Source organism: Stylophora pistillata, chromosome 9 (assembly GCF_964205215.1).
Source record: "Stylophora pistillata chromosome 9, jaStyPist1.2, whole genome shotgun sequence".
Taxonomy (NCBI): Eukaryota; Metazoa; Cnidaria; class Anthozoa; order Scleractinia; family Pocilloporidae; genus Stylophora; species Stylophora pistillata.
This window is the reverse complement of record NC_142527.1, coordinates 19267701-19294336: the sequence shown is the minus strand read 5'-3', so window position 1 is coordinate 19294336 and position 26636 is coordinate 19267701. Positions and strand designations below refer to the sequence as shown.

Genomic DNA, 26636 nt, shown 5'->3' with positions numbered 1-26636 from the left:
GCCGAAACAGTATAAGAAAATGTATGGGAAAGGATTGTTTTTTCAAAATAGCTGTCCAAGAATGGGATATTCTTTCGCTGCATACTTGGAGATGCAGCCTGCATCAGTCAAAGCGTCCATCGCTACGAAAAAGAAATACTCAAATTCAAGCCTACCTTTTCCGAAGGTGTAAGAGTAAACTGATAATTCTGACTCCATTTTCCCATACAAACTCTTAAAATCTGCTTCGACTAGGTGTTACAATTCTTTTGTCGTGGGAACAACCTTGTGAAGATTCTCAACTGCGTAGTTCGATATGCATTCTGCAGAAGTTTGCTCAACTAAATCGCTCGTAAACAGTCGAATATGTTGGCCCACTAATTTTCCTTGAGCCGGGAGACTCTTCGTATTTTCACAGAGCTCAAAAGACCGATACGCCACTTTTAAATACCCCAATTTTAGGAGAGAAGAACACGAAAGACACAAGTCCCTGTAACTGCACAATTTGGCCGCTATTTACCTTGTTTTGACGTATCCTTTGGCTTTCTGGGATAGTAATGTACCAGGCCTTTCTCTGGCGGGGTTTTACGAAAATAGAAACTTACGTGTTCACTTCACTTCCACCGCCGCCATATTGAATTGTCTGTAATACGATATACTAGTGACATTTCGTAACGGGCTCAAAATGTCCCCGATTTCTGGTGATGCATACGATTTCTAGTTATGAAATTCTACACGTACACTAAATTGAAATATCAGACACACTTAACCGCAGGGAACTGCACAGTTTAACATTTTTATTATGATAAAAATGTAGAACAAGTGATATTTCTGTCCTGGACTAGATTTGCGATTGTTACCCATGATTTCGTATTTGGGGAAGCCGAACATTTCGCGGGTGTCCCTTCCAGCTATTTGCAACATAAGGAATTGCAAAATAATTTAAGTTTTCCTTGTGTAAACTACTTTTGATGGCGGTGTTGCCGGTGTCTAATACGTTAGTCGAGGGTTTATTCTATTGCATAATTCTGCTCATCATGATTTGCATACCTTGTGCATGAGGTTTGCGGGATTCCGTACTGTGACAGGAGTACACAAACTTCTGCCAAAAGAAAACAAGCCGCTTCATCAGAGGAACGTCACCAAAGAGAAAAGAAAGAGAGAAAATTATCCTTATCTATCTTGCACTGCTTGTGAGAGAACCTAAACTTACAAACTGTAATTGTTCTTATTAGGTATCCTTATCATTTGCATATATATTTTTGTTTTCTTTACCAACTGCTATAAATTGTAGTAATATAACAAACAACAAACTTGCACTCATTTCACTGATGCACATACATTTTATGCAGTCTGTCGCTTCGCGAGAGCAATCTAGACCAATTCAAAAGCATTTAGTAAAGTTTGAATGACGAGATCTAAGGATCAGAGTAAACGCTGTCCCAAAACATCACTTCATAAGCTTGCAGTAGACGAACTGCACATTTGATCTCACTGTAATGAACTTCCTTGAATGTCCCTTTATCAATCTCTGCATTATAAGCCTCGATCACCTTTACAGCGCCATCGTCTAGATCCCCACTATCAAAGAATCGAAGGAACTCCAGGTCTTCTTCTTTCATGTGGTAGTTCCTTTTCAGAGCATCTGCGAGACGCGAACACGTCCGTCCAAACGCGGGGAAATTCACTGCTATAGCTGCTGCGATCTGAGGAGCTTCGCCATAATATGCAAGACGACACAGATACGACGGATAAGCTTGCGCTTCGGCCCGAGGCTCGTAACTTTCCAGATGTGAATCTGAAAGCTTAATAGCTTTTGCCATGCTGAGCAGCTTGGCGAAAGCTATCTTCTCGCCTGTCAAAAAGTACTGGAAATACTCTCGGATGATCTCGTTGGTGTTGAACCTGGCTACTAGGTGCTCCATGCTTCGAGTGTCAGAGGCTATTATGTGATACTGTTCGCAGAGAAGTCGTTCCACAACTGCGAGAGGGAGTGTTCCAGAGCTTGCTTCCTGGACGACAGTATGGCTTGCTAGCTTTTTATCAGTCTCGACAGAGAACGACTCGTTTCTTAAAGAGGCCAGAATTTCTTGGGCAGATTTCCTGGCTGCCATTGATGGCGGAATGGAATACGATTTGCACTCTTACGTCCTAGGACTGAACGTCTCCTACGCAAAAAAAAAAAAAAATCAGATTTTCAATTCCGCACTCACTTCAATCTACCTGTCAAACTTGCTCATTTTTTAACAATGGTACATCGAGTTTATGGCTTCCTCCAAAGCTACATACTTTCCTAGCACGGTAAGTTGCGGGCTGGAAAATTACTTTTCAATATCACAAGTTTGAACACTGTAAAGCTGATCTTTCTTTCGGTGGAGTAGTCACCTTTTAAAAACGAGAAAAGAACTATTGAATATGAAGTGTTACGTTACAGTATGGAACGCCAAGCGTGACAAAAATGTTGAAAACTAAAATATAGGTTGTATCACTAAATATATGTTGTATTGTGTAATAAATGGGTTGAATATTGCTTAGATATAGCTTACGTTGAGACAAATACAGGTTGTAAAGTTCAACATATATATGCGTCACTTGAAAGTACAGCCTCTTATATATGGGTTGAAAACATCGATTTTCTGGGCTTTTCCGAAAATCTTCGGAACGAGACCGACGCGCGCGTCACGAGCCTATTTAGCGTTGTAAAGGCGACGCCATAATGGACGCTGCCTACATTTGCGATTTTTTCCACAGAATTCCTGGCATTATCTCACAGGCCCGTCGACATCTTCACGACACTCAGCAAGAAGTAATCAACCGTATTCACAGGAGACTAGGGGACAGTCTTTTTTTAGTCAACCATCTCGCAAGTCGGGCGTGTAATTCATCAAGTGCGATCGATGCGGACAGACAAGGTGATTTGTATTCTCTTATGGCTACATGAAAGAGAAAGAGTTGGTTGATACACTGTTCAAGTAAGTAATTAAAATCGCTTTTTTCATTGCTTCCTTCTTTATTACCTCAAATTGTGGGATTGGCATACCATCACTAGGTAGAGCAATTTAATATTTATCCCTTGAAGATATGGCAACACACTTATTCGTAAACAACTCGCTTGGCCATTCACATGGCAACAAAGTATCTCAAATTTTCCAATTTTAGGAAAAAATTAGCTTTGTATCAAGTTTTATTTTGGTGGAAATATTTTGTTGTTACATAGATATATGAGGCAGTGCCGATATCCTTGTTCTGGGCCCCAACTAGCCTGTGAATACTGCCACTTCTCCCTGCTCTTCGACTCAAAGAGAGACAACCGGTTCTTAATCTGGCCAGGAGCTCTGATTACTCAATTCAGCTTTGCCTATTGTTTATGAAGAAATGACAAGACCATAAAGGTCTAATAAATCCAACAACTTTACACTTGGAACCCCATGACAGCCAGATTTATTATGAGATACAATGAAATATATGAAGTTCATATATTTTGTACTGCGGTATTAGATACATATGATGCACGATCCTCGCAGTAGATAGCGCTATTTAAGCAATAGCGAAAATCAGACCTGAAAAAAAGTTGGCTTGTTAGCTCAATTGGTAGAGCGCTGCACTAGTATCGCAGAGGTCAGAGGTTCGAATCCCGTACAGGCCTGATTTTTTTCTGGTCTGATTTTCGCTATTGCTTAAATAGCGCTATCTACTGCGAGGATCGTGCATCATATGTATCTAATACCGCAGTACAAAATATATGAACTTCATATATTTCATTGTATCTCATTTATCACTTTCACGGGTTTATTACGAATCAACTTAACGGCCTGCTCCCAGTTGGCTTGTGAGCTCAATTGGTAGAGCGCTGCACTAGTATCGCAAAGGTCAGTGGTTCGAATCCCGTACAGGCCTGATTTTTTTCAGGTCTGATTTTCGCTATTGCTTAAATAGCGCTATCTACTGCGAGGATCGTGCATCATATGCAGATTTATTATGTGAGCACTAATTTAACGAATACTACGAATCGTTTCAAGCTGATAACAAACTGCAGCTAGGCCATCCTTCCATGAATCGTCCACGGCTATTTTACTTGAGTATGCATCGTAGAATGATCGCACCGCTGCCATAAGAGAATACAAATCACCTTGTCTGTCCGCATCGATCGCACTTGATGAATTACTCGCCCGACTTGCGAGATGGTTCACTAAAAACAAGACTGTCCCCTAGTCTCCTGTGAATACGTTCGATTACTTCTTGCTGAGTGTCGTGAAGATGTCGACGGGCCTGTGAGATAATGCCAGGAATTTTGTCGAAAAAATCGCCAATGTAGGCAGCGTCCATTATGGCGACGCCTTTACAACTCGAAATAGGCTCGTGACTCGCGCGTCGGTCTCGTTCCGAAGATTTTCGGAAAAGCCCAGAAAATCGATATTTTCAACCTATATATGAGGCTGTACTTTCAAGTGATACAAATATGTTGAACTTTACAACCTGTATTTGTCTCAACGTAAGCTATATATAAGCAACATTCAACCCATTTATTACACAGTACAACATATATTTAGTGATACAACCTATATTTTAGTTTTCAACATTTTTGTCACGCTTGGCGTTCCATATTACAGTCACAATTTTGAGTCCTATTCAAATCACATGTCCTTAGTCACGCATGAGGATTCTAGTTACCATAGGATTAGAATTAGGGTCGTATTAAAAATTATTTCGACTGAATTCATCATGTAAAGCATTTAAAATCTTGTTTTTGGAGATAAAGCATTTTGATCAATTTGTATCCAAAAGCGAAATGTACTTAAGCTTTCTATTGCGTGCGTCGTAGTGCGTGACACAAGGATGTTTAATGAGCTTGGCGTCATCATATATATTTATACACCTACGTGATTTATCAGTAGTAGTTGCAAATTAATTCAATAACGACCGCTTTTGATACTCGAACTTTGAGAAAATGCCAAGTGGGCAAAGCAAGGAAACTAAGAATGGCTACACGGCCATAAATCAGCCGAGAAAACCTATACGATGCGTGGGAACAAACATCCAGATAGGTTTGTCTTAGTTCAAAACAAAGACAGAGTTTTGAATTGAAAATGCGACCGTTTTTTCTCACACAACCCTAACATTTCACCTATTACACAACATGAACATTAATTACGCATTTACAGAGAGGCTTATTATGCGAGCTTTCGCTACCGCCACGACTGTTGAGATCTTTTAGATTTAATTATTTTGGCCATACCTAAGCGCCGAAAGTTCGCAAGCTCTGAGTCAAACCAATAGTTAAGAGCACATAATTTTCAGCTTGGGTGCCCCCTAACGAAATTACGAACGAAGTAGAAACTGTAAATAGATATCAGGATGATCAATTTAGAAATTACCAGGTAAAATTACGTTACCTTTACCTTCGTTACTTGGGAAGCAAGATCACGGCCACGGTACAGTTGCATAGAGCCAGCGGTACAACAATAAATCTATTTGGATTCATATATTTCATGTGACGAATACTTACCGCCTACCAAACAAAACAATCAGTCGAACCTGTATTAAGCGAAACTGTATTTAGCGGCCAACCTGTATTCAGCGGCCAGTTGTCGAAGTTTCGAATTCATTTTGCATTAAACACTTTAATTTTCACCTTTATTGAGCGGTTGCGGTCACCCTTTACATGACCTTAACGCCCTGTTTGTAGTGTCTTCCACCTGTATTGAGCGGTCATTCAGCGCAGAATCACTCAAATAAAACTGAAAACAAGCCTTTAAGCATATTAATCCACGTTCATCTACCAAAATTAATGCTTAGTAGTATTTTAAGTATTTTTACGTTTAGTGGTCACTTATGGCATAAAATGGCGTTTCTTTATTGTCCTCTATAGCACCTCTTTTCTGCGAAACCCTCACTAAATGGTCAACCTATATCTAGCACTCCCCTCGCCATTTTCCGTGGGTGACCGTTTAATACAGGTTCGACTGTATACAAATCCAGTAGGAAGGGGTTACACGCTTACATTGTCACTCTTCGTCTCGAATTACAGGCGCGTACAGCGCAAATTATTTGCTCAAAGGATTATAAAAATACACTTACAGGGCAAAGAAAGTTTGTTTTTTCATTTTCTGATATTTTCCTGTCTATTGAGGGAAAAATGATTTTTAAGTACACAACCAAATGGGTCGGACCAATTATTAATTTTATTGAGTTGCGGAAAACAAAGTGATTACATTAAGAGAGTGTTCGACGATTTTATTGGCGTTGTAAAGCAAAAGCGTGATTTGAAGACGAACGAAGTACGATCCATTCGAATTGAGGGTAAACACTGGAAAAGTACTAGAGTTATTGGTTTTTATCAACAAAATAACCTCCGATGTGTTGAACAAATTTGCTGATGAATTCTCTAATTCAAACAGTTTTTGTTTCCTTTACGTTAGCCTTAAAGAACGATCCTTTTCTCCATATTCTCCATTGGCAGCATGGCGGAGGGATGAGTTCACAAGCGCATGTGACAAAAGATCGGCAGCCTGAAAGAGAGAATGGAAACGTACAGCGGATTTCTTATGTTTTCGTCTGGTCATTTGTTTGGATGTTTTGAGGTTGCTATATTCATTTAACTGCCTATTTAGTGCTCGAGGGTGAAGTATTTTCTTATTTGTCACGATTTAACTCAGTCAATGCACCGTTCGATGTATGGCTTTTTCCTGGCCCTGCATGCGCCAACGTGTACAGCACTAATACGGGGAATTTTACAGCAACTATCTCAATAATAGCACCCTGCAGGCCGGGCGTATGGGTGATAGTTGAGTAAGTATTGTTCTTTATGATTATCCAACTGTCATTTCTCCTCCCTCTCTCACAACCCTGCAACAACGAAACTTATCTGGGATATCTGCCTCCTTGTTTAGTCACACATCGTTCTTGAATACCCGTTTAGGGAATTAGTGAGCTGAGTGTAAAACGATTAATACTTTATCCTCTAGTGGTCAAATACAATTCAATGTTTGTTGGTTACGTAAGTTCTCTAATTGTATGACACCAACAGAGAGAGAAGAGAGAGAGAGAGGGAAAGGGAGGGGAAAGAGAGGGGGAGAGGAGTGAGGAACGTTTTTAAGATATAGTGCAAAAACAAAACAAAACGGCTCTTCCATTATTTTGAAAATTGAGATAACATTGCTTTCATTGGAAACGACTTGCACGGTAGCATATAAATAGAGATTTTTCAAAAAGGCCTATAGTCAAAATACCTCATTAATGGAAAACAGGCGGTTTTCATCGCCATCGCCACGCAAGAAAGATAGCATAGCGTCCGTCAGTGGCAGTTTCTGAAAGGCATCTATAAAATCTAATAAATTTTGACATTTGTAAGTGTCTGATATAATTGTTCCATGGGGATTTTGACATGCTGTTTCGAGAACCAAATGACTTGCGTGACATTCATTCGTATTATCTGTCTTAACAGTCCGAGGAAGACATCAATTTAGGGAGATAACCACGGATTAGTCTGACATCAGGAGAATATTCTTAGTTTTATGTGAGTGGTTCCGCTTTCAGTGACGGTTCAATACACAAACAGAACACAAACAGGCCGTCAAAGGTGACCATAACCGCTAAATAGAGGTGACCATAACCGCTTGATAAACTAGATTGATAAGGAGCAACATCTTTAGATCGTGAAGAGGTACTTTTTCTTCGATTTTGAGGATAATTAAGTGGAGCACGACCGGTCAACCGATTATACTTGAAAAAGTTGATTAACAAATTAAACCATAGAAGATTATTATAAAAAAAAAAAAAATCAGTATAAAACAAGAAAATACGACCAATCTAAAATAATTCATCTCGATCGAACACACCCCAGATTCAGGAAATAATTAATGTCCTTGTAATACTTGTATCAAATATAGGACACGTTCCTCATCAATGGAAATTTCACACGAAAATTTCTGGAATTTTTCTTCGTATGTGGATAACGCCTTCTTTCTCTCAGGAAACTCTGACAAGTGAATAGCAGTGATCGGCCAGGAAATATTGATGACAAAGCAAATAACAATTAAGAGACTGCCTTCCCTGAAAATCTTTGAAAAGATGGTCACTTATTTATAACCTCAGGGCTGAGTTATAATAATTTTACCTGTCCGTGTTAAGTTCTTGTTATTTCTAAAGTAGTGAGTGGCTTTGTGGAATCGTCCTTGCCTGAGTAGAGAACCCAAGACCTGTAAAACGACATTTACGCATACTGCTTCTGTAAAATATTTCATCAATGTCAAGTACTTCAAAGGAAAACGATGAAGAATAAGGAATGAATGTCAAAGCGATCTCTGCAGCAATGAACACTACTTGAGCAGTAGTGAAAATATGGCCTGAAAAAAAATTCAGGCCTGTGCAGGATTTAAACCCGTGACCACGGCGATACCGGTGCAGTGCTCTACCAACTGAGCTAAAAAGCCAAATAGGAGCTGTAGAATAAGAGCAGCAGGAATAAAAAAAAAAATAATCGATGAAACTGAGAGACAAAACACGACTTGATTGATTAATAATCTTTGTAGCTCTTAGTACACCTCACTGTTTTCCAACCTGATTGTATTGTTGTTCGCTTAACCCATCTCTCCCCCCTGAATTTTATCCACTTGTGCATCAGACATTACTTAACCCACTTTTCCTCCCCTGAATTTGATCTACTTGTGTAGTGTATCACACACTACTTAACCTTCCCTTCCCCCCCTGAATTTGATCCACTTGTGTATCACACATTACTCAACCTTCCCTTCCCCCCAGAAATTGATCCACTTATGCATCCCACATTACTTAAACCATCCTTCCCCCCTTAATTTGATCAACTACGGCTTATTTCAATACTGCTTGGGAGGCAAGGGATGGGAAATGTGATGTAAAAGCGAATGCGAATGATGCAGTTCCCCACAATTTGCCAGTACGTTTACCCTACCCGTAGTCAACGAGGCAGCAGGAGTGAGTCAGCTCCACTCCAAGATTAAATGTTCAACTTGCTTTTATAGTATATCAGAACTAACAATCTGTAGTCAGGCTAATCTTTCAAAAGAACAACTGAGCGAAGAAAATGTAAATGAGTAAAACGATGTAAACGCTCTGGCATCTAATGAGAAATTTACTGTAGCATAGAAAGTCCAAGCACGCTCTTAAAAACCCGACTCCTAAACTGAGTTGATAATGTAAACTGCACACCATTAAGAGTCTTCGTTAAGCTGACGTTTCAAGCATTCAGTAGTCCTTAGTCAGCCCGAAAAACCCTTTATAGTGGCCAATTTACATTATCATGAACTCTGTCGATGACACCAAATCATCTTGTACTACTCCCCATCGACGCAACAACACAGTTCCTATAATAAAGTATCCCCTTATTCTATACCTAAAGAATTTTATTCATTCCAGATAAGACAAGGATTTCCCAGTTACCTCTTTATGAGCACCAACATTTTCGAACACAGCTTCAGAAAGTCCAGCTAATCCACAGGCACAACTGAAACACACACACACACACACACAAAAAACAAACAAACAAACTAAAACAAAAAAACAGTACAAACGGCAGATTTGATATTTTTACCCTTTACATATTGGCCTACAATTGATTACTATGGTCTAGTGTAATAAGGTCAGGAGAAGGACTAAACAAACGATCCAGCAAGCAAGTCTGACCGCTTTAATCGGTACTTTGACAAGCATGGCGAGAAATGTTTCTGAAAGCATGGCCCATAAATTATTATTTGCTAACCACCTTAAATGTCATACATTCGTCATTAATGTTCAAATTACTCTTGCACGGTACTATATCAATATAACTAGTATTCTCACTCGCGTAAAAGCCGCCGCATGTCGAATTAGTAAATCGGATAACTACGTACTCGTGGCAGAAATGAAATCGATAAATAAAAAGAAAAGTATGCAAGACAGATTTCCTTTTTTTAGGGGCGGGGGTAGGGCTGAACTGCGGAAACGCAATATTTCCTTTACGATGCTGTGCCATTTGCACGAGTGGAATTGCGTCTTGCTTAAAGCAAACCTAATGTAAGAAGACATCGAAGAATCCCCGACTTACACAAGTTGTTTACGGCAAGCGCCGGAGAGTCAGAGACAAGAATTTATCAGCAAATTTATCATTTGCTGATTGATCCATAAAACTGTAATTTCTGAAAACAGAAGTGATTCCCGAAATTCCCTTTGACAAGACAATCGGTTTAAAAAAGTCGAGACCTAGCCAGTCTTTACGTCATCATTAGTCACAAATCCGTCAAGTTCGCTCTACCACACGTGTGGTGACTACATGATCTGCTGCACGTTCAGGATTTCAATTCAGTCCAATTATCCTACATTAAATTAAAATTTTTTCCCTCAACGATTTTAATGATAACTCTATATCTTACAGACTCCAGGGGCGACACTTCAATAGCTCAAGTCTTATCGTCAAATTTCTGCCAAAAAGGGCTTCTTCTAAGATGCATTAGGGCCTGTTAAGCCAACAAAGCTTAAACACTCTGTTAAGACAGCTGAACAAATGCCTAAGGGATTTCATTATCGAGGTTTCACGATGGTGAAAGAATGGGATATTTTTGCAGTATAACAGACAGATTTCTTTAGTACGGTAGGGTAACCCTTTCAGATCTCCAGATTACAATGGTTTGGCCTATTAAGGTTTAAAATAGTTCTTCAGCTGTTCTCGTAATTAATCATAGCACCACGACTGTTTCATCGTTGCCAAAGGCTGGTTAAGTCAAAGATAAAACCTATAATAGTTTAATACTTCTACGGTAACACGCATTCAGCGACTGAGAACAGTTAAGGGCTCAAATTGCTAAAAAAACAAACAAACAAAAAAAACTCTAAAATTGCATGTAAAATTAGAATTAAAATGGTCTTATCACGTGGAAACTTGGAATTGCAAAATGAAAGCACAGACAAAAAACAAGCTTAGTAAAATACAAAAAAAAAAAGAATAGAAAAATAAATAACAGCAATAGGAAACCTATGAGTTACCTGTAAAATAACTTCAAATATCAGGTCATCAAAGTGGAAAATCGAACGTAGTCTTCTGTTGCATTTATCTGTATTTCTACGAAGGCTACCACTGAGTTTTTAAACTCAAAAAGTTTTCAAACAAGCACAACCACACCAGGTTCATGAAAAGAGAATTATCCATGAAACAAGAAAAACACATTTTTCTTTCTAGTAAGCGGAAGACTAAACAAAGATAGAATAATAATGATAATAATAATAATAAAATAAATGCTTTTCATCGCTATCTACCTTAGGAATTTCATTGTTACTGATTTTCAAAGGTTATCACAAGAAAACGAGCGACCAAATTCGTAAGTCTTTGATTCCTGCATTTTCTTATGCATTTTTGTTTTTAAAATCAATCTGCTGATAACCACACGCTAAAAATATTTCGGCCACAAATTTGCAAATACTTTCACGTCAGCACTTTAGATTAAACCTTCAGGCAATGTTTTTCGCACAACAAAAACGCGTGTGAAAACAAATCACGGAAGACTTTTAAACACAGTTAAGGTTTAAGATAGACGTAGATGAGAAATTTTTTTCAAGGGCATGTATAATGCGACAGATCAAAATGGTACATGGACCATCGACATAACCCGCGAGGATCATGAGATAACTTACCAACAATTTTTCTTTTTCTAAGTTTCAGTAAAAGGAGACAAAAATGGATAAATTGAATTTCGAGCAGGGATTGACTACCATCATCACACAGACAAACTGGGAATGACTAATGGCTTGGAGATGGATGCCCTCTGGCATCGAATATGTGGTACGAAAATGTCTATTTTAACTAAATTTAGCTCTCACTGTCACCAATGTCAGGTTTAAGACTGATCCATCATTTAATCACGTACGCCTGCGTGATCAGAATTGATTAAACAATTTTTTTTTTTTTTTTTTCGGGTAGGTAGATATAGAACATTTCGAAAAGGAAATATTCTAAGTATGCAAAGTCGATAAGATTTCATCAAGAAGTCATCACATTAAAATAAACATTTTCAAAAGGCAGGCTTGGTTTTTCTGGTTATCTAACAAAATTTATTTTGGGAGCAAATTAGGAAAAAAGCAATCTATTTTCTTTGTATATATAGCACAACAATCGGTTGCGTAATTAGATTATTTTACAACATTTTCATATCATTTATATGCCTTAATGTGACAGCGTGATGCTGTTAGTGAGATTCACAGGTGCTTACCAATACTTGGCTGTGTAGCCGCGCGATGCGGTTCCAGTCGAGGCCCGCAAATTGACCCTTGCTCACCATAGAGTCTCCAGTAGCTCAGTGGTTAGAGCATCCGACTAGATCACGGAGGGTCGTGGGTTCAAGTCCCATCTGGGGCTCGGATTTTTCTATTACACTAAAAATTTGTTTATGTACAGATATTACGCGGTATACTAAAATAAAAACCGCTTTACAATTCGGCCCGTTTTGCATCAAAGATGGGCAGATCAAAGTGCGTGTCTTTATGACTTAGATCATACTCATGGTGTTAGTGTTTACTGAGACAATCATCATCAGACCAGAGAGCGCAAGATGCTATGGAAACTAAAAACCCGGCCTTAGCATCCATTTGAAATAAAAATTGCTGTAATTACTTTCATATATGATGCATATTTAATCGCGGAACAAGATATGTGGTCAAAAGAATCAAAACAACTTAATGGGGAAGACATCATTTCTAAACAATATCCACTAAAGACACAGGCGAGTGATCGACACAAACGACAGAGAGAAAATTTCGTTTTCAATGTTTACACTTCGATGATTCTCAACGTGACTTTTAACAAGCTCTTTGACGGCAAATGGTATTTCAATGAGCTTAACTCGCTTGAGATTGTTGTAGTATAGAACCGGGCGATGCGCAGCGACCGGAGATAGATAGATAGATAGATAGACAGATATATAAATTTATTTTTCAATTCGAATGTACAATGAGCCAGCGACTCGTACTAAATATATTCGATCCACTTGGCGAACAGGATATTTCCTTTCTTTGAACTGCTACAACCGTTACGAACCTGTCAATCCGTGACAAAAATAAAATATCTTACGGAAGCTTGCAAGAATAAATAGAGGTCTTCCCAATTATGTAACAGCAGTCTGCTTTGTCCCAGAAACTCTCTCTGATCAAACGTCAACCTGTGTTCTCCAAGGAAACAAGACTCTCGCTTGGAAAAGAAACATGGCGGGGAATGGGTCTTACATATATCAGACGGATCTGGCAAGTTTTGAACGTTACTTCCTCGGTACCATTAACGTATTTTTTAGCCTGTGTGGTATCTTAGGCAACGTGCTTGTCGTCGTTGTAATAGCACGCAAACGGCAACTACACACCGTCTCTAACACGTTCATAACGAGTTTAGCAGCGGCAGATCTCCTCGTTTGTGTCGTTTCGCAGCTCATGTACGTAGTTTTCCTGTATGGTTTGCCACCTAATACAGTATACGGCAACACACGGAAGGTGTTTTCATTTGTCTCCGTTCTGGCATCAATTAGCAACTTGGCTGCCGTGACGATCGATCGCTACATAGCCATCGTTAACCCGATGCAGTACCAGCTCAGAGCCAATTTCAAGAGCGCCTCTCTCCTCCTCTGCGCCATTTGGGTCGTGTCTTTGGCACTGGGAATACCGAGTGGTTTCGTACGATCTATTCAACATATCACAGTGTACTATATAATCGCACTCTTGTTCGTCATAGTTCCGATCTATGTGCGAATTTATTCAATCGCTCGTAATCAAGCAAGGCTTATCACTAAGCAAGCGAAACATATCAAGAAAGACTCAAAAAACAAGCATGAAAAGGAGAATATAGCTGCAAAAACTATTGGGTACGTCCTAGCCGTCTTTATCATTTGCTGGTTTCCTTTGCTCATAACTCCGATGATCTTTCGTCACAGTGAGAACAGCCGCATTGTCAGAAAGGCCTTGAAATGGGCTCAGACTCTCGCTTTATGCTCGTCGGCCTTGAACCCTGTTATTTATAGCCTGAAAACGCAGATTTTCAGAAAGGAAATGAGAAAAGTTTTCAGAATCGCTTTTAAACGACATTCTTGGGAAGACAAAGAGACGACGTATGTCTAAAAACTCGCCTTTCTTGCCAGAAAGCTCGAGAACTTTGTATGTATAACTATGATTTCTCCCCACAATTTAATTAGGATACATTATTTTGTATAATTTACCCTTGTTGGTATGGAAGATATTCAGAATGGGAAAGCGTATAATGTGGAACAGAATGATTACAAAAAACGCTTTAATCGATGTGCAAATATTCCAATTTATTGGCCTTTCAAGTCGCGCTCGATGTACCAGATGTAATAACTTATTGCATTATAAGAAAACTCCATTCTGAACTAGTGATGCAACAATAAGATTTCGCCAAAAAATTCTATCGATTTATATGCATGTAAGATTGTACATAATGTATAATTTAGTCGTTGGTGAAAACGGAAATTCATGCGCAGCCGAATGATAGCAAACTTACTCGCTCCGACGTCAATCGTAAAATCATTGAGTTATCATCATTCAACGATGTTTGTGTAGATATAGTCCACTCTTATTTCTTTCGCGTTACGCTATTCAAAAGACTCCGAAAATTAAAAAATAAACACTCGTTATAAAGACTTTTTAAGAGTATGCGTTTACAACAATATAAGGCTATGTAGCTTTTAATTATGGTACGTGTACCTCCTCTGTAATTTCTTTTCGTTTCGAGATCAGTTTAAGTGGCTCTCCTTTTAATTGAATCACTTGAGAGGCTGTTGCTTAAAGTCACGTTAAGAATAATCGAAGTGTAAACATTCAAAACGAAATTTCCTCTCTGCCGTTTGTGTCAATCACCCTCCTGTGTCCTTAGTGGATATCGTTTAGAAATTATGTCTTCCCCGTTAAATAATCTCTACACCTGTGACGCATCTGAAAAGATTCGAGATTTCCTTGCTACTATTCTTGAGCATATCTATACGTAATGTGCACAACCAATCATGAAAATTTATGCGAAGAACCAATTATCTGTCACATTATTATGCGTCATGGATTCAGGTACCTCGATAATAATACATTTGCACTTGCCGTAGAGCTTGAGGAAATAGGGAGCTTATTTTTCAGTTTCGTAACCGAATAAGATATTTAATACAGAGGATAGAAAATGTATATACTTTCTTTTGGAGAACTGAATTTTCTGCTTGAAAGGGTTAAGCATATTTCCGAGGCATAATGTTGCAAATCCTCAAAAACATGTTTATGCACTTTCAAGACGCCTTTCAGTCTTTGCATGCCTCATATATTACTAAGTGGCTAGTTTATTTGCGAGGCAAAGTATCCAATTTGTATTTCTTGCATTTTCTATTTGCACTGAGTCAAATAGGCCAAAAGTTTCCATAATCAAAATAATTTTTTAATGGGAAAATAGATTTTTCCTGCGATAATAAGCCATGAGGCGACTTTTGAAAGAACGAAATGGTGTCTTACGAATAAATGCGCTTCCCTGCTTCAGCAGACTCATTAGGCTGCGAGGAAGTTTCTCTTAAAACTGTGATACTGAAAGAGCGACAAAGAAACCCCGACGGCGCCTCCATCGACAGTACTATCCCAAATCGGAAATGTAGAGCTCGCAGGCAAAACGCTTTATTTCCTCGCAATTTGCAATTGGCAAATAACTGCGTCTCGAGAGGAGATGCATCGGCCTCCTACTGAGCCAAAATCTAGAGAGAAAGTTCTTTTTGACAACAACGTTGAAGAGGAAATACATTTTAAATTTCAACTCGCTGAAGGAAACTCAGCATGGGCTATGGGCCACGAAAGGCGACCAAATAACTGTTTAGTTCAGATCTTCCATTTATGTTCATTCTTAACTGGTGGGCACGAGACAGATGATATACTCAAACAAATTAAAAACAGGAGAAGACGACGAGCATGTCCACAGAAGGTGATGTTATGCTAACCTTTAACGTGTGCAAATCGATGAAAGTGGTTTTTTTCTATGAAAAATTAAATTCTCAATTATAGCAAACTTTAACTGAAACTATCCGACTTCTAACTCGCACATTTCCCACAAGGTATTATATTCTTTTTTTTTTTTTTTTTAATTCTGGAAACCAACTCAGACTACTTAAGGATATTAAAAATGCAGGCTTACAGAGATCAAAGGAAATATGTCAAAATGTCCCTCGATCAAGCCGTCTACGTTCGCTGCTTTGTAATCTATTTAATTTTCTTGTTTGCTTGCATGGCTCAGTTTTAATTTTAAACAAGAAAATTCTGACAGTGTTCGCATTATGCTCTTAGTTAACCACATGTGGACCAAGCGTAAACTAAAGAGCACCATAACGCTTAATTTCTCGGAAGTTTTGTTTTTGACAGAGTAATTGTTTCTACATATTGAAAGAAAATTATCCTTTGCTAAAATGTGGCCGCCTAACCGGAACCGCGATGTAGAATTAAAAATGTGAAAAAAAAAAAAAACACAAACATGAAGAAATAAGCAGTTACCTTATATCTCACAAAGCATCAAACGCATGTTTTAAATTTTAGTTTTGATTGTGGTAAAAGCACTCATAGGTTTATGTCACACACAAAAGAAACTGACTCGGAAATGCTATAAATACTTGCTAGTTCAGATGCAAGACAGTTTTACTACATTTTAAGTATAAAATCCTTAAACCCAGCGTTGTTTTGATGGAATCTTAGTGTTGTATGGGAATGTACCTAAAAATGTGTTTTAGCATTAGCATGACTTTTAGGAAGAAAAATACAAGAACGAAGAAAAAAAAAAGATTATGATAGGAATAAAATTCCACAATCTATAAACTGTCGTGGCGTAGATGAGGCCGAAAAATTACACCAAAAAGTAAAAAAACTAAATATATCAAAGAAAGTGGGAGAGACAAAAGCAAAAAAAAAAAAAAAGTTCAGTGGCCAGTTGTATAAGAGGAAGATAACGCCATCCAAAGGATAAATCCCCATCCGGCGGGATAAGTGATAGCAAAACGTACTTCACTATCCACAAGATAAAGATTCATCGACTGGGTAGCGAGTTATCCAACCTTCGAGCAACCGGGGCCAGATGTGCTTATGTAGAAAGAAATTGCATCTAGGAAATTCCTCATATCGAAAGTGAATCAATTATCAACAACTCTCTTTCTTTGATGCTGCCGGTACTTCTTTGGTATGAACTAAAATGAGGCATAGAATTTCTTTGTGTCTGCATAATTAGTACGATGGGACTGACAATTGTAGTTAAGTGAATAGCGTCCGTGGCTCAGAAAATGTGAAATGTACCTTTCGTATTCAATTGCTAGGTGGGCAAAGGAAGACGTGGTGATAATTGCTGTGTGGGAGGAACTGCGAGTTGTTGACTAATGTATGAACGATAAAACTTTCCCCTGAGCTTTATTTCACGCTGGCCACAATGGATTCTGATGCTAATAATACACTACGCAGAATTTTACAAAAAAACTACTTGCACTTTATACTGTTATTGAGACCTTTCTAACCCTGCTATTTACAGTTGATAAAATGGTTATCAGAGGAAATGCAATCAAAAGTAGAATTAATTACAAATGAATCATCCATCTGCCTCCCTTGATATCTTGACAGGACAGTGATAATAAAAGTTGCGATTAACTTACAGAATTATAATGAAGATATAATCAGCTAGTGAAAATTTTCTCTATTCTGGAATCGGTCCAATGTTAAAGGAAGAAAATACTCTGTCCATTGGTAATTCACATAGTTCATATCTTTTAGGCTATATTTATAGTGGTAAGTGATCTTTGCCTTCATCTAGTAGGAAGTATTTTAATTCCGTTTTATTGCAAGGATACGTGCTCTCTTGAGTAATATGTCTTGAAGGGAATTTAATAAGAAATGATTATTAAAACTTGTTCGTAAACAGCGATAAAAGGACGTACTCCGTGAGCGCTAGACCCATCTCTACTCGCTATTGGCCAGGCTAACATTTTCGGGTTCGTTAGAACAGATCAATTATACCAATTATATCAATTATATCAATTAGATCAGATGCAATTATACAGAGTAAATAAATGTACTAAATTTCAGGGTATTTTTATGTCAGTTTTTTAATTAATGTTGGCTGCATCAGGTTAAATAATGACAGTTCTCGATTCCTAGCACTGTTTTAAGAACCAATTAAAAACCAATTACGACCACATCTTGTCAAAAAGGAAGTAGTTACACGAGGAGGACAATTTCAAAATAGATCTATTTGCGTCACATTCTAAATATGGCAATCTGTTGTTTAAAAACTGAGGCGAAAGTGTGTTGAACGTGACCTCGCTTATTTCTTTTAATAAACTGTGTTTAAAATTTTGCAACGTTTTTATCTTTAGGTCGAAAGGGCTGCTAAGGTAGAGGAAACAAAATTTAGATTATCTAACACTTTCGCTGAATAAATCTTGAGAGAAACGAGGCTAAAAAGAAGTGAAATCGCATGAAGCCTCATCTGTTACAAGAGGAGACGTAAGCAATCGTTGACTGCATACTTAACGCCATTTTCTCACGGTTAGTTATATGTTTGTCACAAATGATGGCGTGAGTGTGGATAATGGTGCGTAGATTTGAATATTAGTGTTCCAGACAAAAAAAAATCGGGATAAAAAGGTAGAAGACATCAAACACAAAAACAGCACCAATGACTTCTTATCTATATTGTAAGAAAAGTATAAAAAATAGGATGCGAATCTATGTTGGCTAAACTTCAAAATGTGATGGAGGTAGTTATTATTACTTTATAATTGGATCCTTAAAAAGTCCATAATTGAAAGTTAGGCCTCTATAAAGAAGAAAACGATGCTTACAATTTATGATGTTTGCTTCTTTCGTCAAATAATAAATTGCAAAATAAACACAATCATGTAGTGGCAAATTCGACAAAACTTTAGTTAAAAACCTGGTTAACAAAATATCTCAGTACTACCGCCCCGATTAGAATTCCAGTTTCATTCACAGCAGATGGAAAAATAAGCATAAAAAAATTCAAGTCTGCGAAACTGTGTTGGCTAAACTTCAAAGGTAATAGAGATAGTTATAAACACTCGATCATTGGAAATTAGCCCCTATAAAAAAGAAAACGATGCTTTTAGTTCATGATGCATAATACTAAAAGATTGCATCATATTATAACTTTTTTCAAAAGCCCTCGGTTTTAAGATGCAGGTGGTGGAAAAACTAGATGCAAAGACAGAATTTTAGATCTTTCCCTGGAATATTAGACAACAAAAGAAAATCATTTCAGGAACAGCCAATTATTAAATGCGACACGGAAGTCTGTGTGATACCCTATCCACTTTTTCACTTTCGAACCACTTCACTCAAAATGATTTTCTTGATTCGAGGAGGAACTGAACCTGATTTGCGCGTAGTGTAATAATAAATATTAAGCGAGTACTTCATGTAAATACCCCCCTTGTGTAATTACCATTTTTTGGCGCCAGAATGTTGTCCCAGGGAATTTGGGGACCAATTACCCCCCTTTTTATTTAAAGACGCAACGAATTCACTATTGGAATAACGGTCTACCGAAGACGTCCAAGGATCATATAAAAATGTATGGATTGCCCTACGAATTGTAGGTAACATTTCGTTGCACTTCGACTCTCAAATACCATTTCATATTTAGAACAATCTATCTATTTGTTTTTCAGTTTGACTGTTTCCTTTGGAAACTAGTACAAAATAAAAGGGACTCTATACATCTGTAACCTTCCCACTTTAGTGGCGCAACCCACCGTGAGCGCGAATCTGAACCTATAAAGGACGTCCTTCACGTGTTTCCATTCTATGCGTGCCTATTTTATAAATGGCACCTTATCAGAAAACGAACACCAGAAAGTAATTAAACATCAATATGCAAAATGATAGACACGATAGCAAGTTTCCTGTCAATCATTTCGACTAATTGGTCTTTGGATGAGAATTTTCAAGTAACAATTTTAAAATGATAGTGTGTGAATGCCAAGACCTTGTTTAAAAGAAATATATCTAACCAAAATTGTTCCGCTGAAAAAGGAACTTAACCTACATACAAATCCAATAGGATCTTACATCTAGAATATAATTGAAGTCCGTTTGTATATTCAGTCGCAGTCTGTTGTATACATTGCTTTCATTTATGAATCATTGCGATCATGTTAAGCAGAATTCCCATTTTCGACTACTGTCCCTTATTTTGGCACTAGGAGTTGGTCGATATCAATTTCACAGAAAGACAGTTATCGCTAAATCCAAATATACGAGGCACGGAGAAAAAAAATAACACTAAATAAACCATAGGTCGCGATAATCGTCTTTTGAAAACAATTCCAATAGGTTTATATGGCAAGCCAAGGTCATAGAAATGAAGCCTCTATTATGTAACTACCGACCCTCTAATCAAGTGCGGAATCAAGCACAGTAAGGAAAGGCAGTTCACTTTGTTCTTAAATCGTGTATCAGTTTGCTGCTTAGCTGCGCTAGCCCCTATTATTGCTATCCCATTCAGCCATTAAAGAAAAGGGTTAAGTCTGTTTACATGCGTCGTGGTCCAAAAGTATTAGACGTAAATCAAAATGAGGAAACAATAGCCGATTAAATTGTATTTTCATTTCCGTGGACCAAAACTGGGCAAGAGAAGGTGATAGAGAAAATATTTCAATTTTTCATCTTAGTGCGAGAAACCCTGCATCCACTCTAACAGATCACTTCAATTCTTGTTTCTAAAATCGATTAAACCCACCAGGTCAAATATTATTCAATTTTTTTGTTATTCATAGTACAGGGAAAAAATGGTTTCTGGTTTGGCATTTACATTCTAACTGAAATAAAAAATATATATATATTCTTTAAACAGAAGGCAGTTTTTTCATTCTTGTTGTCTATCGTTACCGAAAAAAAAAGCATGCATATACTCTCATCTGGCAAAGTTTGATATTGTTCCATAGTGAAAGTTACCTTGAGCAGAAAGTTATATTTAGGCGTTGTTTGTACCTGTTAGAGCATCTACAAGCTTCAGATATCCGTCTGCCAGCCTCTCCTGATAGAGTTAACTGTCAAAGGAAAGGCACAGCAGAGATGACTGGGTGGTTAACTCATCAAATTCGGGGCAGAAACTAACTTTATAAAGGGCATCTCTATGGGCGTGGCTGCATTAGTTAGCCTTTATATGGACACTAGCCCTTGGTACAGTGAGTTTGGCCAAACTGCAATAGCAGTGAATCCATGTAAATCATGAATAGTGTATATCATTAAAACTGTGCTATCACTCTGTCGCAAAAGCTGTAATTGGTTAGGTAGTACTACTAGTTATCAAGGGAAAATAATGGTCCAATTATTTCCTCATCTAATCCCTGATATTGAGTAGCCTGACGGTGTAGGTTGAAGACCAAAAAAAGTAATCATGATGAAAAAAATTAATACATAGAAAAAATCAGATATTATTGCTGTCAAGTCTTGGGCTTTAACTGGTAGATTTAAACTAAAACAATTCCATTAATTGGTCTTCTATGTGGATCTTTGACTTTAGCCTCACCCTCATCAAATAAAACAAACAGATTCGGATGAGATTTAGCAGTGGACACTCCACGAGATGGCTCTTCTGGTTCACTGTTTCCAGGTCGAATTGGAATTTAGAATGTTGGTTTTGTGAAGGAAGAAAACCGGACGACTCGGATAGAAACCCTGAGAGCAAGGACGAGAACCAACAAACAAACTCAACCCACATGTAACACCAGGTCAGGGAATCGAACCCAGGCCACAGTGGTGAGGGAGGCGAGCGCTCTCACCACTGCACCATCACCTTCATGCGAGAGAGTTTCGAGCTCATTACCAAATTATAAAAACAAAAAAAAATAAAATGTATTACGGCAATTTTCTTTGTTTACCTGATTCTGTGCAACCCAGTGAGTTAGGAGATCAGCTCTCCCTAAAACAAAACAATTGAGAGAAAACAATGATAAATGACGACACAAGTATCAAGGGGATAGTTCTTGTGACGGGATTAATCAACATGTCCATTGATACTTGAATAAAAGATTGGCTCCGCGAAGAAGAGACAAAAGACACATTTCCGACCTAAGAGAGCTAAGCGTTTTGCAGCCAAAATCTCTCTCGTCTCTCCTCTTTCTTTTAGAACCAAATAATCAACGCGGAACGGACATAAAAGGTAACCGTCTACTCGGCCATGGTTCGCCTATACGTCCGTAGGACCATTCAAGTCCTTATAGCCCTTCAGTTTCCCAACAATGGATACCACACCGTGGCGACTTCCAAAGGCATATTATACATCGCCCAGCAACAACAAGGACCGGCGACGCACGAAAACTTGCCCATTGAGGGACCCAATCCCAGTGTTTAGACGTCAGTGTTAGCAAGATCGCCTATTAACGCACCTCTCGCAAGGAAGCATCTGACACACTCTAAAGTTTCCCAATAAGGTGGTTTCTCACTGCCAGTGCCAACTGTTTGAAGAAGAGCTTCCCAATAGGACACCAAACTGGAACTGAATGATAAACATAGTTCAAAATAAATGCGCTGAATTTAAGAGTGATGAAAATAGGCAAGAGCGTTGTAAGTATAAGTATAATAATAATAATAATAATAATAATAACAACAATAATCGTTACTACACAACTTCCCATAAGAGCCTTTTTTTATTGACTTTGGATTGAGTGCTCAAAGTGTGATCTAGGGCTAAGTTGGCTTTCCTTAATTGAGCTTAAAACTGGCTTTAAAAATTTTACCAACAGATGTTAACCTAAGACGTGTTTTTTATTTCTCGCGCTTGGTTCTCGTCGTCGCTTTGATTGGCTTTAACAAGTTATCTTGTTTCGGTTTTACGATATTCAGTCAAAAAGAGCGGTAAATCGTAACTCCAGATATTTTCTAACCCTAAGCAGACATTGGTATGGTTACGGTCAGAGAATAAATTCCATATCATCAAACATTTCCAAGAATTTAAGAACATATTTCTTCAATCATTTCTTTGACAAATTTATTTAATCAGACTTGCCAGCACAAAGTGGATTTCATCGACAGTTTCAAGAACACATCACCAAATGCAACTCTTACCTGCTTGCATGAGTTGCATCGTATTCTTTAAACTTTTCAAGAGTCTCCATCTTCCTTAAAACACCCTTAAAAGTAAACCAATGTACTTGGTTTTAAACCAATATTATGAGCAAAAATACAAAAGAAATCTCTGCTATGTCTCGCCCTGTCCCTGTTAAGAAGACGTTAACGAGCTTGTGCGCGCACGACTCGCGTGCGCGTGCTTTGGGATTACGTATTATCGTATTATCGTAAGCAAATCACGCGGACCTTTTTATTTTTGACGTGTGCAATTTTCTTGAAGAAGAGTTGAAAGTTTTTTAGTTTTATCGATTAGCGGTTTGTTTAACGGTCGTTGTCGTTTACCGTGAGTCTACAGTTCTCCGTGTTGGAATAAACGTATTTGCCTTGATTTTCCGTTTCACTTCCGAACAGTCCCTGTCTTTTAGATGTATGAGAAAAATGTCCAGAGAGAGCTATTCGTCGTGTAGGCAAGAAAATTTAACTTGAGTTTTACTGCTGGGCATTCAATCCACACCAATACAGATTTTTAAGGTCACTGCTTCTTACACATTTTTGACTCGATGCTTATAACCTTGTTCTGCACATGCCCGATACAATGGTCATGTGTGACTTCGATGTGGCATGGACTGAACACACATTTTCCGTCTTCCAGTTTGACTAAAAACTTTCACTTCGATTTCCAGAATGAAATTCCCCTTCACCAAGATATCCCTCGTACAATTAACGGAAAGATTTTCTCATAACGTGCAGCTCTTTTCCTCTGAACAAAACCACCTGCAGGTGCGGTTCCGCTTCAATCCATCAATACTTTATTTACAGTAGGTTAAAAATTAAAAGCAGTAGAGCTGATATGGATTTCGGTACATGTAATACAAACAACAATACTCTACTGATTAAAATTTGTAAGTGCAAAGAAAAATATATGCTAATACTTTTCAATAATAAATAGAATCTTAGTGTTTATTCGAGATTATGTAGGCTTCTTTCTTAAAAAAACGTGTTGATCATTTGAATTTTGTACTTATTTCTTAGAGCATACCTGAATAAAACTTAAAGAGGTAGCCTGTTTTAAACTGAATGGTAAGCTATTCAAGGAATGTCGGTCACACAAACCATTATATCATCTATTTGCTTTTTACCTTGGGAGAATGTGCAGCCAACATGACAGCATCTTCTATTTTTCCTGCTTTATAAACCTGCAAAATATATCAGTGCCCTTCTAATATCATCAAGAAAAAACATGTGGTTCAACTTTTCCTGGATCACGCAGTGAATAATGAGAATTTCAAGCCAATAAAATTGAGGCTCTTGTTGTTCAAAGGTTGGATAACGCTAGGGTCCACTATCCATTGGATAAATCTGTATCCATGCAGTGGATAGCGCAGCACGTTTTGCTATCACTAATAATGATAATTTCAACCCAATAAAGTTCAGGCCTCTGTTGTTAAAAGGGTGGATAATACTATACAATGGATAAATTTTTATCCATGCGGTGGATAGCGTGGCACGTTTTGCTATCACTTATGGGCTGGATAGCGATCTATCTGATGAATAGCGTCATCCGCCCTTATACAACTGGGCCCAGAAAAATCATGATAATATCATCATCATAATAATAATAATAATAATAATAATAATAATAATAATAATAGTAATAATAATTTTTATTTATATAACGCTCATATCCTGAGCTCATGGCGCTTTACAACACTGTGCGGGGGACTTTGCCAGACTGCTAAGCAGTTTACAATCAATTAAAGGCGAATCTGACAGTACCCAGTAAACAGGCCAGACCACATCACAGTAATATCGTGAGTGGGTTTTTTAACGTCCCCTGCCTAACCAAATTAACTAATTATAGATGCAGGAGACGGGGCCTACGGTTTATTCGTCCTTATCCGAGAAGACTAGAATGTCTATCCCTTTCTTGATGTTATAGAAAGGTAGCCCATTCTCCTCAGTTATTTTAAGACCTTGAGTGATGGTCCAGCCGGGGCTTCAACCCTCGACCTCCCGCACAACAGTCCGGCGATCAACCAAGTGAGCTAACCGGGAGGCGGTTATAGAGGCGCATAGAGGCGCGTGACTTTATGACATGGGATGTAGTATTGAAAATATAACTCCAGCCATGCAAATTAGGGATTCAACCTTCTCCGAAGAAAAAAAAATTGGTGGCAGCATGATACTTTGCTAGTATGATAACCGAAAACAATACGCATATTTGAATGCTGGTATAAGTTTTCTGTGTATATTTATCAACAGTTCAATGCTCCAAGCATCAGCGTGTGCAGACTTTGTATCTCGATAAATGCACAGCTGACAAATGCAATGATTGACACAGTACAAAACCAAGAACCAACCTCGGAAAAGTTTTCAATGTATTCGTGTATAAACTCTGCTTCTTGGTCCTTAGTTGGGTCCTAGCAAAAGAAAGAAAGAGAGGGGGTAGGGAAAAAGCCATGATTAGAATAACTGTCTCGGTAAAAAAAAATTGTTCTAAATTGGAGACCACACGCGTGCGATGGAGTAAAAGATTATAAAATATAAATTCAAGAACAATTAACTAACGTCATCCTCTCCTTCGACCTGTATTGATGACCCACTGCCTCCTTCTTCGGCAACATTATCATTATTTAACTTAAATTATTATTATTATTAAATTATTAAATCATTATTAAATCAATATTATTAAATCATTATTATTAAATTATTTAACAATTAACTAACGTCTTCCTCTCCTTCGACCTGTATTGATGACCCACTGCCTCCTTCTTCGGCAACATTATCATCATTTGTTTCCTCTCTCGATTCTTCCTCGAACATCTTATCTACAACAAAGCAAACGTCAAGGTGATTCAACTATCCCTCTACTCGAATATTTTTGGAAGTCAATATATTTGTTTTTCGTGTTTGTTTGTTTGCTTGTTTGTTTTCTTCAGCGTTCGTTTTGTGTTCCACAGTTTTGCTTCGTTTTATGATCTGTTGTTTCTGTTGATTCTTTTGTTGCTTTTGTGGCTTTTGTGGCTTTTGTTGTAACCAGTACTAATTATAATGTGTAAAAATTCACCCTATTGTTTGCGTTTCGTATTCTCTGGGAAGCTGACAGGAACAGTAGAAGTTAGCTCAATGGGTTAGAGCACCGGACTGTTATGCGGGAGGTCAAGGGTTCGAGCCCCGGCCGGAGCAACGCTCAAGGTCTTAAAATAACTGAGGAGAATGTGCTACCTTACTATAATATCAAGAAATGGATAGACATTCTAGTCTTCTCGGATAAGGACGAATAATAGGTCCCGTCTCCTGCATCTATTAATTAGTTAATTTGGTTAGGCAGGGGACGTTAAAGAACCCACTCACGAGATTACTGTGATGTGGACTGGCCTGCTTACTGGGAATTGGGGGGTAGGGGACAGGGTTGGGTTGGAGCTTAAACCTAGTAGGGGACTTATGTCGTACTGTTTCTGCTCCGGTACTGTTTTGTACTAATCCTTTTAAAAATAAAAACACAAATACAAATAAAAATAGGCCCATATCAACATTAACCGTCAGCAAACCAATAACATAAAAACATTTTA

The 26636-nt window shown here is 38.0% G+C and overlaps 3 protein-coding genes across 7 annotated transcripts in view; 1 reads left to right on the top strand and 2 right to left on the bottom strand.

Moving 5' to 3' along the window:
• Window positions 1-1135: 1135 nt before the first annotated feature.
• On the bottom strand, window positions 1136-5487 carry LOC111331342 (uncharacterized). Of its 3 annotated transcripts, none has more exons than XM_022936441.2 (2): window positions 5379-5487; window positions 1136-2147 (listed from the first exon to the last, which is right to left on the bottom strand). In XM_022936441.2, exon 2 carries the CDS (start codon window positions 2091-2093, stop codon window positions 1398-1400), a length of 696 nt encoding a protein of 231 aa, XP_022792176.1. In that variant the 5' UTR covers window positions 2094-2147; window positions 5379-5487; the 3' UTR covers window positions 1136-1397. The 3 variants fall into 3 exon arrangements, with proteins under 3 accessions (XP_022792176.1, XP_088588391.1, XP_088588392.1); XM_088732265.1 differs by having other exon boundaries at window positions 5373-5396; XM_088732266.1 differs by lacking the exon at window positions 5379-5487 and adding an exon at window positions 2269-2392.
• A 40-nt stretch (window positions 5488-5527) lies between these two features.
• LOC111331339 (clathrin heavy chain linker domain-containing protein 1) overlaps window positions 5528-26636 on the bottom strand; it is a 34704-nt gene continuing 13595 nt past the window's right edge. The window contains exons 12-22 of one of the 3 annotated variants that reach the window (XM_088732263.1): window positions 25792-25892; window positions 25425-25484; window positions 24204-24260; window positions 23062-23126; window positions 22383-22492; window positions 21876-21916; window positions 20983-21041; window positions 9397-9460; window positions 8096-8177; window positions 7209-7306; window positions 5528-6488 (exon numbers count right to left, since the gene is read on the bottom strand). In XM_088732263.1, the coding sequence (XP_088588389.1) occupies window positions 6390-6488; window positions 7209-7306; window positions 8096-8177; window positions 9397-9460; window positions 20983-21041; window positions 21876-21916; window positions 22383-22492; window positions 23062-23126; window positions 24204-24260; window positions 25425-25484; window positions 25792-25892 (836 nt within the window). In that variant the 3' untranslated portion in view covers window positions 5528-6389. The remainder of the gene's footprint in view (window positions 6489-7208; window positions 7307-8095; window positions 8178-9396; window positions 9461-20982; window positions 21042-21875; window positions 21917-22382; window positions 22493-23061; window positions 23127-24203; window positions 24261-25424; window positions 25485-25791; window positions 25893-26636) is intronic. The other 2 variants (XR_015991415.1, XR_015991416.1) reach the window with 2 other exon arrangements.
• On the top strand, window positions 12415-14619 carry LOC111331338 (alpha-1A adrenergic receptor-like). Its single transcript, XM_022936436.2, has one exon. The coding sequence runs from the start codon at window positions 13183-13185 to the stop codon at window positions 14080-14082; it is 900 nt and encodes a 299-aa protein (XP_022792171.1). The 5' UTR covers window positions 12415-13182; the 3' UTR covers window positions 14083-14619.

Excerpts from the sequence above, each read along its gene's own strand:
- LOC111331338 (XM_022936436.2), top strand. The coding sequence starts at position 13,183 with ATGGCGGGGAATGGGTCTTACATATATCAGACGGATCTGGCAAGTTTT.
- LOC111331342 (XM_022936441.2), bottom strand. The coding sequence starts at position 2,093 with ATGGCAGCCAGGAAATCTGCCCAAGAAATTCTGGCCTCTTTAAGAAAC.